Genomic DNA, 18874 nt, shown 5'->3' with positions numbered 1-18874 from the left:
AGGTTTGCCAGCCTCCAGACAACTGACCTCCAGACGACAGAGGTTAGTTCCCTGGAGAAAATGGCAAACTCTATGGTATACCATGGATTCTTGGTGAACTGTCTTCTCAGATCACACCCAAATCTCCAAGAATTTCCCAGGCCAGAGTTGTCAATCCGAGTCCTGGAAACATTTTAAATTACTTGTTCAGAAAAGGCCCATGTTGGGTTGTTTGGTTATATCTCCACTTGGTGTAGTGTAGTGTAGTGGTTAAGAGCAGTGGACTCTGATCTGGAGAACTGTGTTTGATTCCTCACTCCTTCACATTAGTGACTGACTCTTATCTGGTTAACTGGTTTGTTTTCCCCGCTCCTCCACATGAAGCCTGCTGGGTGACCTTGGGCTAGTCACAGTTTTATTCACACTCTCTCAGCACCACCTACTTCTCAAGGTGCTTGTTGTGGGGAGAGGAAAGGAAGGCAATTGCAAGCCACTTTGAGACTCCTTACAGGAGAAAATAGCAGGAGAAAAAACCAACTCTTCTTCTTTGCATGAGGTGCAAAGGCTACAAGGAAAGAAAAGATGAGACAACCTACTGCTTTAGCTATTTAGATCCTTAACCTACATATTGGAGAGCAAGAGTGCAAGACAAGCAACCGAACGGATGATAAATAAAATGGAGAGACAGCCAAATCCACAGCTGGTTTGAAAATACATGCATTGCTACAGTTTCCAAAGAAATACAGAAGATGGACTGTGGAATATTTCTTGAAGATAAAAGAAGCTTCTTTTCAGTTCCTTGTGAATCTGCTTTTGCAGCCCTAGATAAGCTTTAAAAACTGGCTGAGGACAAGTTGGAAAAGCTGGCTTGGCTTGGAGTGAGAACACGACTGTTTACTTAAGACAACCCAGAGGAAGCTCTTTGGGAATTGGTGAGATTGCTCAAGAAGAACGTCAACACTAATGGCCTGCAAGGTGAGGCTGGCTGGAAGACAAAAATACGTAAAATTTTAATGGGGACCCTTACATCATTGAACAGTAAGGAAGTTCACAATCCCCCAAGTTCACTCAAGCAGGCTTTTAACCTCTTCTTATGTATGGTATAAAACTAAAAGTGGCAAATTGGTGTGGAAAAAGATATCAGAACCTGCAGATGAAATGAACCAATACAGAAATGGCCACCTGCAGTACGGAAAGGATATTGTAGGTATCTTCGCAGCAATTCAATCATTGCAAGTGAAGGATCAATCTTTATTACAGCTATTACATGGAACACAATTACTCCCATGAACGTTGAAACTACAGGGAGCCCATGGAAAGAAAAAGAACTTGATCTTGGTCAACCTTCAGAGGACATCGCCACAGTTCCTTTAGCCCACTCAAGAAGTAAATTGAAAAGTCTTCCAAGCTGAAAAACTCATATTTCTCTGTCGGTTGTATTAGGAAACAGACCAAACCTGGAAAGGAAACTAAGAGGAAGAAATAGTGGACTTTATTTACAGTCTGATAAAATGTCTTCAAGCCTTAATTATGACATTACGGTGGTTATATCACTAGGATCAGTAATATTCTCCTGTATGATGCACACTTCATTCTTGCCTTGATTGTGAGTGGTGTGTCTGAACCCACCTATGAATTTAATGGCATGTAATGGAATCCCATTTATGTCAATTGGTCACATACAGCATCTCCAATTTCATTATGCGTTCATTGCTTTTGAAAAAGTTTTGTCTTGCAAAATCCCCGCCTTCCATTGTTGGATGTGTGTGCGTGAGTGTGTACTTATATACATAACCAGACAATTTTCACTGTTTAGTTCTGGCATACAGTAACGTGGGATGTGCCCTATGAAATCTCATGCGATGTTTTAGACTTCAAGGTAGACTAGGTCTTGGTTTTGGTGCAATAAATGTTCTTATTCTTCTAGCACAGGGGTCAGCAACCCGCGGCTCCGGAGCCGCATGCGGCTCTTTCGTCCTCGTACTGCGGCTCTGCAGCGGTTGTGCCAACAACGACAAGTTGCACTCAGGCCGTGGCGAGCACGCCTCCTTCCCTACCCCCTCCTTCCTGCCTCCCTCCAGCGTCTTTTCCTCTCCTTCCCTCGTCTGGCGCCTGGGAAGGAGAGGAAAGGATGCCAGAGGGAGGAAGGAAGGAGGGGTAGGGAAAGGAGGCGTGCTTGCTGCGTCCCAAGTGCAACTTGCTGTTGTTGGCGTTGCCACCACTGTCTATCCCACCCGCTTGGCTGAAGGCAGGGCTTAGGGAGGCCGGGGGCAAAGGCGGGGATTGGGGAGGCGGGGTCAAATGGCCCTTTGGGTGCTAAAGATTGCCGACTCCTGTTCTAGCATAATAAAAAGCCTCTAGTAATTCGTTCTAACAAAGACTGATAAAGGGATGGGAAAGGAGTCTCAGAATTTATGACATCTTTCTAATACTTTGGGAAGACATTGTGGACTTAGACAGGCGAGTGGGTAGAACTCCCATCTATTGATTTCAAAATTCAGTTGATTAAAAAAAATGATTTAGCTGTAAGAGACGAAAGAGATACCAAAATGCTTGAATCAATTCAAACACCAAAGACACACTTTGATACCTCTGTGTTAAACTGTGATGACTTTGAAGCTTAAAATTGTTATTACTCCAGAGAAATTGGTATTCTCTTTGCCAAGGTGGCTTCTTGCTGAAAGGGGGGAAAGCCACTCTTCCCCTTCAAACAAGTACAAACCAAGGAGGTAAAAGCAGTGTGAGGAAAGAACCAGTGCCATTATTATACACCTTTCTCCCTTTCACTCTCTTGTCACCCCATGCCTGGGAAATTAGATTTAGTGCAGGTTTCCTTGACAGTGAACAACAGAACAATTCAGAGGTATAATATTCTACACAATGCATTCTGTTACTATAGGAACTAGGCATTCCAAGCACAATGTGGAGGCTTAGTAGGAGGGAAGGAGTTATGTGTTACAACCTGTCCAAGGGCAAACATTTGAACGCACAGATTGGCTGAAAAATAAGGGTTTCGCTGATTGATGAGTGGTTCACAACCAAACCAACTCATTACAGACACAGACCGCATGGATTTCATGGAGCATTTCGCATGCACTAAACCGGTTGCACTGGGTAAAAGAGGGGAAGAGTATCCCTTTAGTTCACGTATTAATGCCTTGCCTTAATTTCAGCTTTTGGTGAGAACTGTGCCTAAACACATCATGAAAAAGGAGCTAGGCTGAAGGGCGATTTCATGAGAGAGAGGGGCCAATCGTGGGTTGGACCAAGCAGAAGGTTATTTGGTCCAGGGGAGGTCCCAAGCTTCAAGGAGAGCTCTGAAAGTAAAGGCTAGGTGGATCTGGGAGTACAGAGGAAACGAAATGAATTATTTTGCAGCACAGTTCTGGATACAAGCAAGATAGCCAACGAAGGGACAAACTCATAACAAGCCCCCTTTCAGAAAGATCTATGTTGAAAGGCCTGCAACACAGACCTTCAATGGAAAACAGCAATCTGCTCTACTTTTCTTCTTGCACAGCATATCCTGAGAGGTGTGAAGGACAGGAAGTTGGCTGGGAAAAGGAACTAAAGACACCCCACGCATGTATGTGTCTCCCCACACATACCTAGGACTTCTATTCTCCTCAATGCCTGAGACATTTTGCCACACAAATAGGATTTGGCTTCTAAGGGCCGAACTAGATATGTGTAGGAATGGTCAGAGTGGGGAATCCCTGACCTGATTTGCAATCACATGTAACATTGGGAATGAATGTTCCCCAGAATCCTGAGGCCCAATTTGGCTCAGGAAATCAGTGCAGGGGAAAGAGGGGCCTCAGTTTTCCTTTCCATGTTGTTTTCTGAACTGAAATGGCAATGGGGGCCCCTCTTTGCTCTATAGCAGTGGTGGCGAACCTTTGGAACTCCAGATGTTATGGACTACAATTCCCAACAGCCCCTGCCAGCATGGCCAATTGGCCATCTGGAGTGCCAAAGGTTCACCGCCATGGCTCTATAGCATGTATACTGAGGCCAGCACATGGTGCCCCTGTCAAGTTGCCATGTTTAATTATCTCCTAGTTTTGTCCTTAAGGTTTGCGGCTGGGAAGAGCCTCCAGGTTTGTCACTACTAACTCTGTTGTTCCCATGCAGGGGTGGGGATCGTGCTATCCATATTATCAACTTGAAATCCACAAGCACATGGACAATTTCAACAGAAAGGACGAAACCATGAAAACGAACAAAACTTGGCTACCAGTGTTGAAAAACACTAGAATCAAGACAGTGACTAATCAGCTCCACCCAAACACAGAACGACTATAGACAGTAATACAATCAAAGGGAACAAAGGACAAGCTACTTCTATTCAGATGCCCTCACCTAGTGGCCTTGCTATCTTCATTGTTACTCACATGCTAATGGGTGGATACCACTGAACACATGTAAATCTAGCTTGCTAATTGCACCTTTACTTGTTAACAGACAATGGTTCTTTCCCCCCCCTTGGACACTCCAACAGGTATATACCCTCCACTTGCTTTCCTACTATCAGATCCTCTGAAGATGCCAGCCACAGATGCAGGCGAAAAGTCAGGAGAGAATGCTGCTAGAACACGGCCATACAGCCCGGAAACCACACAGCTCCCCATATTATCAACTGTTTCACCAGAACTGCTTTTTTTTGCGCTTTCACCAGAACTGCCTTTTTTTTTTTCCTGGTTTGCCTTCAATAAAATCCTTTGAACCTCCCAAGCGCTTTATTGCCTGAGTGGGGGATTGACAACCCCACAGCAGGACAACCAGCTCCCCTATGGCTGTTTGAGCTCAGAAATCAGTTTGGTGGGAAAGGCAGTAGCCCCTCTGCACATGCTCCAGAACCAAATTGGGCCCTGTATCTCTTAGGAACTTAGTTCACTGATGTCATAAGTGATTAGTCCAACATATGTCACACATATTATCCACTATGGTCCGAATACAGACCAGATTCTCTCACTGTGGAAATTAGTCACTTGTTTTATACCCTTGGTCCCACATTCTCCGACCTGCAGGGAATTCGATTAAATTGGGTGCTGGAAGTTTACTCACCAGAATATGCAAACCTGTTCATCCGCTGGGCTAGTCAATTAGCAATTCTGCCTGGGTGTTTGTGCATTCAAAATAGCAACTCGTGGTCGCTTTCATTTGCAGTTTGCAGCTCTGCTTCATGTTACATTTGAGGCAGCCTTCTTATTGATCCAGACCAAAGCTGAGATCAGTAGAGCTAACCCTTCTTTTGCTTTCCCAAATGAGACTTGCTCTTACAGCTAAGGAACAATGAAATCCTCCTGTAATTCAATTATACACCTTCCAGTCCAATAAAACTAATGGTGGAAGAAGAGAATGCTCCCAGAATTCAGTTTTGACGACTGCGTTTAATAGCAGTAACACTTGTGAGTGGAACAAGCTTAAAATGAAAACCGTGAGCATCCTTTTGCGTTGCAGAAAATCCTTTCAAGTCCTTCACGAGGCCTCCCAAAAGAAACCAAAACTCTTGATTTTCACATTGATCACCAGCTAGTCCCCTTTCTCAAGAGGTCCACAGAAACCTTTGCACCACAGCTATGAAGGCAGCATGCTAGGTTGTACCTACCTCACCTCTATTCACGATTCCCTTTGTTAAAATTAAACTCTCCAATCGTGATAACAAAAATACCGAGATCAACACTTTAGCACAGACATAAGGGGCTAAGGACACAGCCAAATGCAGCCCTGGTGCTATTTTTTTAATCAACATTGAGAGAAGGATATGGAGAATGGAGAAATGGCATGTGTGGAAGTGTACATTATAATTAGCCATTCCCCACCCCCATCCACCAGGTTTGTTTCTGTGCTCAAAATCCCCACAGTGGATCCCCTCCCCACCCACCAGGTTTGTTCCAAATTCATATTTTTAGTTACTTCCATTTCTCCTGTTCCTGAGCATATATCTTTATGCTCCCTTCGCCTACCATTCTAGTCCAGAAGTATATCTAGTAGATAAGTAAGCAACATGCATTTGTGAGGACCCCACCCAGCATGGTGTGGTGATTAAGGGCGGGTGGATTTTAATCTGGAGAACTGGGTTTGATTCCCCGCTCCTCCAACTGAGTGGCAGAGGCTTATCTGGTGAACCAGATGTGTTTCCGCACTCCTACATTCCTGCTGGGTGACCTTGGTCTAGTCACAGTTCTTCGGAGCTCTCTCATCCCCACCTACAAGGTGTCTGTTGTGGGAAGAGGGAGGGAAGGGAGCTTGTAGGTCACCCTGAGTCTCCTTACAGCAGAGAAAGGTGGAATATAAATCCAAAATCATCATCATCATCTTCTTCTTCTTCCAGCTGAGACCCGATAGTAGGGTTCCTCTCTTCTTTTGGACTTAGGCTGTAAAAGTGCCTATTACAAAAGTAAGTGCCAGGGGATCTGAAACTTGGGGAGTCTCGTGAGGCACTTGTGGTCGGCATGACACTGGAAATTCCCAGGGGTGAAGAGGAAGGGTATTGCTTCAAGGAAGGCAGAACAAGTGCCATCTCCTCCAGCTCAGCGACATGTCATTCCCCAATAATAAAATGCTTTTCAGCACTGGCGACATCACCCAATATCCTGACAAATCCCAGAAGTGTATGCCCAGCCCAAGGATACTGATATTTCATTAACCAACTCCCGGTTCCTCTTTTCCATTTTTTACTTGTTAATTTGCCCACCATCCTGTTTCAGAAGCTATCTTCCCTCACCCAGACTTTTGTGGCCGTGCAGATTTGGCTCACTTCGGCCTAACTGAAGTAAGTTCATCATGTTGCCTTGCCTAACCTCTTTGTGAGCATGCAGATTTGGTTCACAATAGCCCAGTCAAGGTATTTCCCCCATTTTTTTCTAACCGAAGTTTGACCGCGGTTCACTTCAAATTAGCCAGTGAGATTTGACCTTTTCATCTTGGCCCAACCCAAGGTCGGAATGGTCAGCCCCCCACCTAATCTGGGGATCTTCTGTCCATAGAAGAAGGGGCCCCAGATCTGACAAGGGGTTCCTCAGATTTCCCGCCCAAAACTCTGCTGGTCATCACTCTGGCTTCCTTCTGAGAACTCCTGCTGTACTTCACATTTTTTTCCTTCTTGCTCAGCTGGCTCCTTGCTCTGCTTCTTGGACCTCAGTTGTGTCTGCCTGTGGACCTCTTCAGACCTCAAGCCCTGGATTGAAGGTTGTGTGTCCCTTTCCTAAAACTTTCCAGCTTCCTCCCTTTTTTAAATGTGTGCTCGCTTGTCGGTGTGCATGTGTGATTACTTAGAGAATCAGAATGTTTAGTGTACGTTCTTTACATTTTTATTTCTTTTTATTTTGTTTTGTATACAATAGCCACACATGTTTACAATTACTTTCCCCTTTTTTCTTTCGTAAATTTATTTTGGGGTACCTCTACTGAGATCCACCACGTTAAACAGGAGCCACAAGATCCTGTGTTATTCCTTTCTGGAATCCTTTTAAAGCTAATTTCTCCTTCTCTGGGTCCAGTTTGGGTGGCAGATCCTAAGTCAGTGAGGGCGAGCCTTTTTGAGACTGAGTGCCCAAACTGCAACCCAAAACCCACTTATTTGTTGCAAAGTGCCTACACGGCAATTTAATCTGAATACTGAGGTTTTAGTTTAGAAAAAAAGGTTGGCTCCGAGGCGTGTGTTACTCAGGAGTAAGCTTAGTGGTAGTCGGTGGCTTTGCTTTGAAGCAACCATGCATCTCTTCCAACGGGTGAATCACAACCCTAGGAGGGTTTACTCAGAAGCAAGCCCCATTGCCTGCAACCGAGCTTACTCCCAGGTAAAGGATTGTGCTTTTGTTCTTTGCATGAAAATCAGTGGGGTTTAACAGCGCTTAACAGGGTTACCTACACTACTTCCCCAAAACTTAGTCTTAGGTTTAATGCTAATAATAGAGCCCAGCGGCCCAGGCCAGCCTAGATGCGGGGGGGGGAGGGGGGGCTTTGTTTGCGCATGCCCACAGAAAGGGCTCTGAGTGCCACCTCTGGCATCCGTGCCATAGGTTCGCCACCACTGTCCTAAGTTAACAGAGACTGCTGTCAGTACATGGGAGGGGAGAGGAGAGTGATGGTGCTAGGATTCTGGGGCACAGAGACCCCCCCCCCTCTTCATGATTAAAAAACAAATCTCCTAAAGCTAGTGCACCACAGAAGGCTAAGTCTTCCTCTGCTGTCTCCTGTATTTATGGAATTTGATGTGGGAGAGCGTTCAAAAACATGATTCGCCCCATCTGCTGTGGTGCAATTCACAAAAAGCGTTGCATTCCAATTCGCTGCATTTAAACAAAGCTACGGTTTTATTTATAGGAAGGAACCATGGCACCTGCCTGTGGGCAAGCACACTGAAGACAGCGGGAAAACCGTAGCACAAAACCAGAACACTTTTTCCCCTCCGCCTCACAGTTTGCACAGAAGCGCCGAGCATTATTGTACAACTCAAGTTCACTCCTCCCCGCCAACGGAACAAGAAATCCCAGTGCCTCCAAGTCCGCAATAGCCACTGGGGTGCTTGCTTAGATACTGCTGGTGGTAATCTTCAGCATAGTAGAACTCGGTAGCTTCTCGGATTTCAGTTGTGATTGGGCCGAAGCCGTTCTCTGTCAATACCTGCCCAAAAAAGAAAAAAAAAGAAAAATGGGAAGAGAGAGCATCTTAGGAACTATTTGCATTAAGGAGCTACACTCATGGCTGATGATAAATAAGAAACCAGGTAACCAAGACCACAGGTATCGTTCAGTGGGGAAGCATTAGGTTTGCATCTTGGTTTCAGAACGCCCTCGCCAAATGAACGGCCTGAACTGCCTCCAGAGCTACTGAATAATTAGAAATGCAGACAAATGGAAGCGCTGCTCATTTGCCAGCTCCAGAAGGTGCAACAGAAAGGTTTAATAGTAGCCATTAGTATACCACCACCACCACCCCCGCCCAAGACTCCCGGACCGTGAATTTCTGAAAATATTTTTTTTCAGCTGATAGAAAAACACAGTGCCTTGAATTCTACAGCAACGTTTCCCTCGCGCTTCTGTCTGACATCGGTCAAGGCTTCCATATGCTGCTGTGCCTGCTGTTCCTGCTGCTAGCCTTCCTGCATGCATAAGGGCTACGTGAAAAACTCTAGCAGCAGAGGAATCAAGCACTGCAGCAGAGGAGAGCCTCTGCAGTGGTCAGAGAGGGATGCACCTGGGGATGACGTCATAGATCCAAAGTAGTCAGGGGGCAGGAAAATGCAAGGATGGGTAGAGTTTGACAAGGGAGCGCTGAGGATAGGGAAGAGCTGAGTCACCCTGGAAGCGCAAATGAGAGAACTGGAAGAGGCCAAGGACGTATTGAGAAAGAAATGGGCATTGAAAGGGGACAAAAGAGGAGAAGGAAGTGATTAGTCAAGTAGAGGTAGGAAGAACTATGGTAAGGAGGGGTGGGGGAGGAGTGGGCAGAATTGGTCATTATTATGAATCATTTTGTCGATACGTCTAGCCAAAAGAAAATCTCTTCCTGTGTTACAGAAGATGCTCCTCTCCACAGTATGGTCTTATTCCTCAGTAATGAGGTAATTTTTTTTTTCCACAGAGGCAACAACCTCCAAGCTGAGCAGCCTCCTGCCACAGGAGGGCATGTTTCCATAACAAAACTACTCATTCTGGAAACTAATCGCAAGGTGATTCACACAGAAACCCAGGATCACGCATCCTCCCGCCACCGTGCTGGCGCTGTACGTTTTTAGCCTTTGGTATGCAATTTCACACAATGGAAAATGCTCGCTCAGCATGTGCTGAGTTTGTGGGGAAGAAGGGGCACAGCGAGGAAGGAAAAGACGGCTCTCCTTGCGAGGGGACGCTGAGCTGAACTGTGTGAGAATCCCTGCGAACGCTCACTGATGTCCACCAAGCAAGTAGACTGTCATCTAATAACAACTGTATGCTGTCAACACACAAATGACTCCCATGAGGTTTTCAAAGCAAAAGGGGAGCAAAGGTGGTTTGGCATTAACTTCCCCCAGTCTTCTTCTTTTCAGACTTCCCATTCAAGTATTCAGACTTCCCATTAGCCAACCCTGCTAAGCTTCCAAGCTCTGATGAGATCAGGGTAGTCAGGACTATTCTGACTGTAAGCTACCAACAAAGTATTTTCAAGGATACATACTTTGCACAAGAAGAAAACATCTTTTTTTTCTTCATATAATAAAACCTTACATCTCGGATGAAGTATGCAAATTGGACAACTTTTCCTGTCTAATCTACATAATCTATTGTGCTCCTGTTAGGTATATAAGAAAACAAGCCTGTGCAGGGCAATGAAATATCACTGATTTTTAAGTTAACTCTTGATTTGGTTCTTAAACTCTGCATTTATTTGCTATTTGTAATCTTATTGAAAAGGTACACATTAAAGTGACCATGAAATTATTATTATTATGTTGTCAACCAGAAAAATATTTACACAGTATTGCCTTGAAAGGATTTTTCAGATTATAGCAGTAAAAGGTGGATTCTAATCTGGAGGAACTGAGTTTGATTCCCAGCTCTGCCGCCTGAGCTGTGGAGGCTTATCTGGGGAATTCAGGTTAGCCTGTACACTCCCACACACACCAGCTGGGTGACCTTGGGCTAGTCACAGCTTCTCGGAGCTCTCTCAGCCCCACCCACCTCACAGGGTGTTTGTTGTGAGGGGGGAAGGGCAAGGAGATTGTAAGCCCCTTTGAGTCTCCTGCAGGAGAGAAAGGGGGGGGATATAAATCCAAACTCTTCTTCTTCTTCCACTTGAGTGGCAGAGGCTTATCTGGTGAACCAGATGAGTTTCTGCGCTTTTACATTCCTGCTGGGTGACCTTGGGCTAGTCACAGTTCTTCGGAACTCTCTCAGCCCCACCTACCTCCCAAGGTGTCTGTTGTGGGGAGAGGAAGGGAAAGGAGCTTGTAAGCCACCTTGAGTCTCCTTACAGGAGAGAAAGGTGGGGTATAAATCCAAACAACAAGAACTCCTCCCCCTCCTCATCCCCCTCTCCCTCCTCCTCCTCCTCCTTCAATTCCTAATTATTTCCCTGAATCTCTGTATAGTGAACTAATTACAACATCCATGTGTCCACCATGTGGAGCCTGTAACATACGATTTGGCCCTGAGATTATGCTGAACACTGTCCTAAGTAACCACTCCAGTGTTAGCACACTATAATAGTCACAAATACACAGGCTTGAAAGGAAGAGAACAGAAGGTTCTCAAGCTCAACCTGGCAGGCTAGTTGGAAGCTTCAGCTCACTGTGCAAACATGAAGTCATTGAGGAGGTACAGTCTGATCTCAAGAACACTGAAATGATACTACAAACTTCCCGAGATCAATTCAAGAGATCAATTCAAGAGATCAATTCAAGTGGGTGGAACACTCTGACCTCAAATGAATCTACACAGGGTGTTTGTTTCTTTTTTTTTGTGATCTGCCACATAAAATCATGGAAGGAAGGAATGAGGTTTATCCAGCAATCTGGATCCTGAGATTGTTTGTGCTCCTGGTGCATAAAGAAGTGCACATTCTTCTTTGTAATTCTCTGTCCTGTCTCCACCCTGAGCACCGTTTCTTTTTTCAACATGTCGGATTTGGAACATTGTGCCTGTGCATCAGTGCCGTGGGGGGGGGGGGGAATGGCACCTGGGGCAAAATGGTGCTTGTCCCCTGCAACCCCTCGCCCCCCACAGTGCCCCGCCACACTTACCTTAGTACTGTAGATGTCCTAGCAATTCATGAGTTTGCTGCTAAGAGTTTGCAGCTACCTTAGAAAAAGCAGCCTGATGGGAACTACACTTCCCAGGAGACCTGGAGAGCCCAGACTCCTGTGGGGCTCACAAGGTCTCCTGGGAAGTGTAGTTCCCACCAGGCTGCTTTTTCTAAGGTAGCTGCAAACTCTTAGCAACAAACTCAAACAAAGGTAAGTGGGGGGCACAGGGGCAGGGGTGCGGAGGCAATTTTCCCCACAATGGCAATGATGTGTGCCCAGGGCACGGCGCCTTACCCCCGCCCCGTGTACTGTTTTATACATTGTGTACTGTTTTTATACATTTGTGTACTATTTTATACATTGTGTACTATTTTATACATTTCCCATACTTCCTTGACCTAAAATTACATAAGTGAACTTGTGTGTGTGCGTGTTTGTGCGTGCGTGCGTGTGCATGTAATTTTAGGTCAAGGAAGTACGGGAAATGGATTTATACTATTGGCAAAACTGGTCTGAAATGCAACCTTAGTCATTACCACTTTGGTTTCTGAAGCGGCTTCCTGGACATCTTTCTCTTTGTTGCAAGGTGGATGAAAACAAAGTATTATTGGAAACAAAGTCAAAAGGCCCAGTGTCCGAGCTTTAATTAACTACTGATGTAACCAATCATAGACACAATTTTGTGTTTGTCTGGAGAGTCAACCCTATTATATGGTACTGAGCTAAAGTATTTCCTGAATTTTTTTCCCTCTCATCCCCATATGCTTGTACCTTACACCCCAAACTTCTGCACCACGATCCCCAACCTTGTTGAGCTTATGAGCATTTTCTGGAGAACACTGAAAGGGTGACATCACAAAATGGCTACCATGGGATCTGGGATCAATCACAAAATATTGGGAGAGTCTCAAACAAGCATCCTATGACAGAGATGACTCTTGCAGAATAGGTGCTTTCTGCAGGTGCAAAGAAGAGGCCCTTGACTCAGTGAAAAGGAGAAAAGCCAGGACTGACGATTTGCTTTGAAGAAGAAGCAAGTGCGTACCAGGAAATGTACTGGTGGACACAACGGCACTCTCAAGCTGGCCTTGCTGATCGCTGGCCTTACTGGTTCTCCCTTCAAATTCTTCCTCAAAACCCACCCGTTCCCTGAAGGCCTTGCTTGGACCGTTAGTCTTCATCCCCACTTAAAACTCAGTTCTTACCACAAGGTTAAATCTCTATCTGCACTGTACTCTCTTAGGATTCCAAATAGGACCTCACAGGATAAATGCTTCGATAAGCAATAGCAACAAAATCTGCAAAAAACTAGGAAGCCAAAGAGAAGGATTCTAGTCTTGCTTTCTTCTCAACTTGCCAGTTGTCTGTGGAGGGGAGGGAGGGGAGCAGTTCAGATCATGATAGCCCAACCTGCATTCTGAAGTGATATTTTTTACCTTAAACTCTCTCTCTCTCTCTCTCTCTCTCTCTCTCTCTCTCTCTCTCTCTCTCTCTCTCTCTCTCACACACACACACACACACACACACACACACACACACACACACACACACACAGAAATGGGACAGCTCTCTAATTTCTATCTCTGCATGGGCCAGTAAATAAGTTTTGGACAACCGCCACAACCAAGAGCCAGCCGAGTAAGCAGAAACGGCACTTGATGTCATTGTGCTCATTGAGGAAAACAGCCATTCCAGCGGCCTCTCCAGATGCCAGCCCTCAGAACATTAATCAAGGCCTCTCAGTGCGCCTTGAGCCACAAAAGGATCCTGCTGCATTAGCATTCTACCAAAGGAAGCACTGTACTTGCATATACATTCCCTACAAATAGGTCAGACTGTACCAATGACACAACAAAGACTGTTGAAAATGCCCGACAAAGCCACATATCACTGAAGCAACCCAGACTGCTCCCACGCATACCCTCTACCTGCCTACAAATCTCTGCTTTGCTACTTTATATGGAAATACCCCCGGGTCTCAGAACTCTCCCCTCCACCTCTTCATCCAGGTAGAGGTCACACCTGGCTTACTCTCTGGCTTACCCTGTCACCTCATTCAAGCCATCCAAGAAAGGAGTATTTTGCCGTAAATCTACCATTTGGGTCAGAATCTGTCCCTGAAGCATCCTTTTATGGATCCAAATAGAAGAGTTTGTTTTTATACCTGCATTTTCTCCCCAGCACTGTGTTGTATCACAAAGAAGCTTATTAACACCTCCTCGGTGACTCCCCCAATGGCACCTTGGCAGGTAGGCGGGGCAGAGAGAGTTCAGAGAGAACTGTAACAAGCCCAAGATACCCAGCAGGCTTCATGTGGAAGAGCACGGAATCTAACCGGATTCTCCAGATTAGTGTCTGCAAGTCTGCCACTCTTAACTACTAACCGCCTTGGCTTGCTGCCTGTTTGTGCATGTGTGTTTCTGCTTAAGTCCCTTTCTACACAACATCCTAAGGCCTGTGTCCTTTGCCTCTCTGAGCTGTTTCGATGCCTGGATACTTAAAGCTTTAAACGAGGAACTCAACTTAAGTCTAATCTGCATGGGTAAACAGCTATAGCCAGTTCCCCTCTCTTTTACCTAACACTGCACAATGTGCGGCTGCTGGGAATATTTGGCTCTTAACATGGGCTTTTAGTCTTGGGTCTCATGGAAATGACTGGTATTATTTTGACTGCCTGAGGTTGCTAGTTCTCCAGCACAAATACTTATGTGGTAGCCTCCTCCAACAGACTTCCACTCTGCCTGAATTCCTAGGGCGCCTTCTCAGCTTTTTGAGGTTCCTTGCGACTCTGTCAAAGATTCCTCTGACGCTGCTCAGATTCTTTAAGATGAATATAAAATCGAAGCCAGCAACCAGTTTAGCACAGCAAGGACAAGGGGAGGAAAGCATCGCCCATGCTTCAGTATATTTTGGTGCCCAACTGGGAAGTCAGCCATATTCACACTAGAGTGTCTCCAGGGATTTGTGAGCCCCTGGCCCTACATGGTTATCTATACAAGTTGACCATCTCAGTGAGAACCAGATGAAAGTGTTAAAGCAGATGCACGTGTTAAAATCAAAATAGGGGTGCCATTCTGTAATGTATTGTATTGATTGTGAGGTAGAGTAGTGATCCCAGCAGCTTTAAGGATTAGGGTGCTGGAGGCCTTACATGTAGGGCACCCCGGAATAGTGAGAATGAAGGCATTGGCCCGTAGTTATGTGTGGTGGCCAAAGATGGATAGTGAAATAGAAGAATGGGTGGCCAGGTGCAGGGAGTGTCAGATAACGCGACCTGCCCCACCTCAGGCCCCTACCTATCAATGGGAGTCCACAAAAAGACCGTGGTCAAGGGTACATATTGATTTTGCAGGGCCTTTCCAAGGCCAGGTGTTTCTCATCGTAGTGGACTCATATTCCAAATGGCTAGAAGTAGTGCCAGTAATGTCAATGACATCACAAACAGTTATTAGGGCACTGCGTAAGTTATTTGCAACCCATGGCCTCCCGGATACGGTGGTATCGGATAATGGGACAGCGTTTGTATCCAAGGAGTTTAGCGTATTCCTGGCCAATGGTGTTATTCGCCAGGTTACCTCGGCCCCTTTTCATCCGGCTACGAATGGGCAGGCAGAAAGGATGGTGCGTACAACGAAGGATGCATTACAGCGAATAGTAGAGGGGGATTGGCACCGTCGGTTGGCGAATTTTTTGTTAACACAGCACATAACACCGTGCACAGCCACCGGGAGGAGTCCTGCGGAGTTGCTAATGAATCGGAAACTTACAACGTTGCTGGACCGAATGCATCCCGATTCAGTTGATGATCGTCCATGGAAAGAAGATCAGGTGTTGAAAGCACCTCGGACATTTGATAGGGATGATACGGTGTATGTCCGAAATTATGGAGCAGGTCCATGTTGGGTCCCAGCAGTTGTGAGGCAGCCGACAGGGCCCTTGTCTTATAGGGTGGAAACTGAAGAGGGGCGGGTGATCCGCAGACATGTTGACCAAGTAAGGAAGAGAGTGCCAGGTCCAACAGTAGATCAGGAACCCCAGGTCCTCGAATCTAGGGCGTTAAGGGGGCAGATGGAGCTGCAGGATGAGGAAGCAGTAAATAGTCCAATTGTCCCAGAGGAACCTGGGGCGTTAAGGGCACAGATGGAGATGCAGGATAAGGAAACAGCAAAGGGTCCAATTGTTTTGCAGAACCAGGAACAAACACAGACTCAGGAGCCAGAGCGGGAGCTGAGACGATCTCAGCGAAAGAGAATCCCACCAGATTATTACAGGAGTTAGGGGGAAGGGGTGTAATGTATTGTATTGATTGTGAGGTACTGTATTGTTTTAAGAGTCTGCAGCTGTTGCACTGGAATTGGTAATCAGTAGGTGTGTTATATTGAGCACAGCTGCAGAGTGATTTTAGGCTATGTGTGAGTAGCAGCTTTGAAATAAAGCACCATGTTTTGTTCCTCCGACTCCTGATTCTTTGAGACATAACACATTCAACACAGAATGTCCATGTGCAGTCGCCTCCCCACCTCCAATAGCTCACTTGAATGCTAATTGTCTTTTTACACTATTTCCTCAGTTCCATTTCACGTCTTTGACTGTTTCTGAAGGGAAAATTCTCTTAGAGATGACTTCAGAACACAAGAAGCAATTCCCACATTGTGGGAGGAGACAAAAATGTTTGGAGAGGTAGACCAATGTCAAAAGAAGCAAACAAAAAGAGGATGAGCTCTCTCTGTATGCTTTGCCATGAAAGCTCCACTCATCTGGACAGGGCCTTCTGCAGGTACAAACCTGCAAATGGGCAAAATCAACAACTGCCTGTATACATGCCTTCACCTTTGTGCCCCCCATTGTGGAATGGTCAACCTAAAAAGGTCAGGGAAGTTCCCACTCTTCCGGCTTTCCATTCTACTCTGCACTGGTCATACCTCGCCTGAATGTTCAGTTCTGGGCACTGCAATTTAAAGGATATTGACAAGCTGGAACATATCCAGAGGCGGGCAACCAAAATGGTAAAAGGTCTGGAGTCCATATCCTATGAAGAGATATTTTAAAAGGGCTTGGACAGATTTAACAAGGAGAAGTCGATCTATGGCTACCAATCTTGACCCGCCTTGATCTCAGATTGCAAATGCCTTAGCAGACCAGGTGCTCAGGAGCAGCAGCAGCAGAAAGCCATTGCTTTCACATCCTGCATGTGAGCTCCCAAAGGCACCTGGTGGGCCACTGCGAGTAGCAGAATGCTGGACTAGATGGACTCTGGTCTGATCCAGCAGGCTGGGTTCCCCATGTCTCCAAGTGCTTCAAGAGAGACCCTAGGGAGCTGGGGATGTTTAGTCTGGAGAAGTGAAGGTTAAGGGGGGACATGATAGCTATGTTTAAATATTTGAAGGGATGCCATGTCAAAGAGGGAGCAAGCTTGTTTTCTGCTGCCTCAGAGACTAGGACACGGAGTTACGGATTCAAGGTAGAGGAAAAGAGATTCCACCTAAACATTAGAAAGAACTTCCTGACTGTCAGAGCTGTATTATGCATGTGGGGCTGAACTAGTTCAGTCCTACATGCAGGATCGTTCCCCCCTTGCTTTCCAAGCCCTGCAGGAAAGTACTGGCAGAGACAGCTCTCCCCCCACCACCACCCCCGGGGGAGGTGCAGGGAAAGAACTGTAAAATTTCGGGTTCAGTTTTTTAAACCTGAATATTTTTCAGAAACAGCCAGATAAAGCCAATGGATATCAGCTTTATTCGGCAAAAAGTCTGGGTTAAAAAAGCCCAAACTCAAATTTTATTGGTATTTTGTATTGGTGCTCAAGCCTAGTGGGAACGTGGTGGGCTGTCTCCCAACCAAGAACATGCAGCCATTTCACATTTACGCCTGTTGTTTGCATTGGCCAGAGTGTCAAACTTTAGGATGTTTTCAAGAGGCATCTCTGCTCCGTCCTGAAACTCAGAGAGTTGGAGAGCAGTAAACTGCTACTGTGCTTAGATGGGTCAGGGTTGGATTGGAGCCTCTTAGCAGTGTTAAGTTTAGGTTTACAGAAATGGAAATAAGGTGACCTTTTTTCCCCCATTCTCCACATTTATGTCAAACTATTGGGACGCAGATGGAGACCCAAAGGCCAAGTCTGACAGCTAAATTTTGACCTACAGCTCACTTACATTCTCCTTGAGGATAAAAGGAACCTTCTTGCTCAAGCCAATATCTTAAATAAGTCTACTTCAAAATGTACTCACTTCTCTGCAATGTAGTAATAGCAGCTAACAAGTGGGAACAGGAGGTCAGACACTGACTTCTATGGTCTATTTTATATCCTCCTGTTGACAAAAGTTGAAGCTAAACTACCAGAAGCAGACCTGTGGTAACAAAAGGGTACAGGGCCCTGCAGAGGAGCTCTTCTAGTGGAAATAAAGGAACTGAAAATCTATCTTATGATGAATTCCTTTCTCTGTTGTCAAGGGAGCAAGAAGGGGCTATGGCACCCTAAGCAAGAATTCTGTCTATAACACTGTAGAGTTGAGTGTAAACATTACTTTCAAAAGGATAGTTGTTTTGGTTTTTCCTATCCGTTAGACTAACACTGGACCTGTTCTTTCAACCATATCCCTCTCTCCCTTAAAGTACAAACACTGACAAAGCATGTCTACCAAAGCATGTTGCAAGATTATTCTTTTTCAGCAGATGCCACAACTGGTATACCAACTGAAGATGGTGAAAGGCACTTGTGGTAACAATGAGGTGAGGGAGACGGGGGCGAGGCTCTGAAGTAACTGCCTTCTGAATTGAAGAATGTCTAGTCAGTGGTGTAGTACCCAAGGGGTGGGGGGTACGACGCCCCAGGTGGAGCTGTGGCGGAGGTGTGGCCAGGCTGTGAAGGGGCGGAGCAGAAGTGTTCTGGAGCGGGGCGGGCTGCGCCACGGCAGGGGTATAAGGGGTGCGCAAGCCCCGGGTGCAGTTTCCTTTTGCTCCACCCCTGTGTCCAGTTCCTCCCCCCACCCCAACTCTCATATAGGTTCTTTACACTCCAACTCCCCAAAATCAAATACAAAGGGGGACACAACCTTTGATCAAAAGACTGGTAGAATGTAAGCTATAACCTCTCTAAAGGTCTCTTATTTGGAAACCTGCCAGAGCAAATCTGTACTCATTTGTGAAGTAAACAGAGATCTTGTT

At 45.8% G+C, this 18874-nt stretch overlaps 1 protein-coding gene across 7 annotated transcripts in view; it reads right to left on the bottom strand.

Moving 5' to 3' along the window:
- Positions 1 to 525: 525 nt before the first annotated feature.
- MSRA (methionine sulfoxide reductase A) overlaps positions 526 to 18874 on the bottom strand; it is a 248107-nt gene continuing 229758 nt past the window's right edge. For 6 of the 7 annotated variants that reach the window (XM_048517276.1, XM_048517314.1, XM_048517284.1 and 3 more), the window contains one exon: positions 8278 to 8610. In XM_048517276.1, coding sequence (XP_048373233.1) covers positions 8446 to 8610 — 165 coding nt within the window. In that variant the 3' untranslated portion in view covers positions 8278 to 8445. Of the gene's footprint in view, positions 1449 to 8277; positions 8611 to 18874 lie in introns of those variants that run through there. The other variant, XM_048517268.1, reaches the window with a different exon arrangement.

Source organism: Sphaerodactylus townsendi, linkage group LG01 (genome assembly GCF_021028975.2).
Source record: "Sphaerodactylus townsendi isolate TG3544 linkage group LG01, MPM_Stown_v2.3, whole genome shotgun sequence".
Taxonomy (NCBI): Eukaryota; Metazoa; Chordata; class Lepidosauria; order Squamata; family Sphaerodactylidae; genus Sphaerodactylus; species Sphaerodactylus townsendi.
Note: the sequence above shows the minus strand (reverse complement) of the source record. Positions and strands in the feature narration are given on the sequence as shown.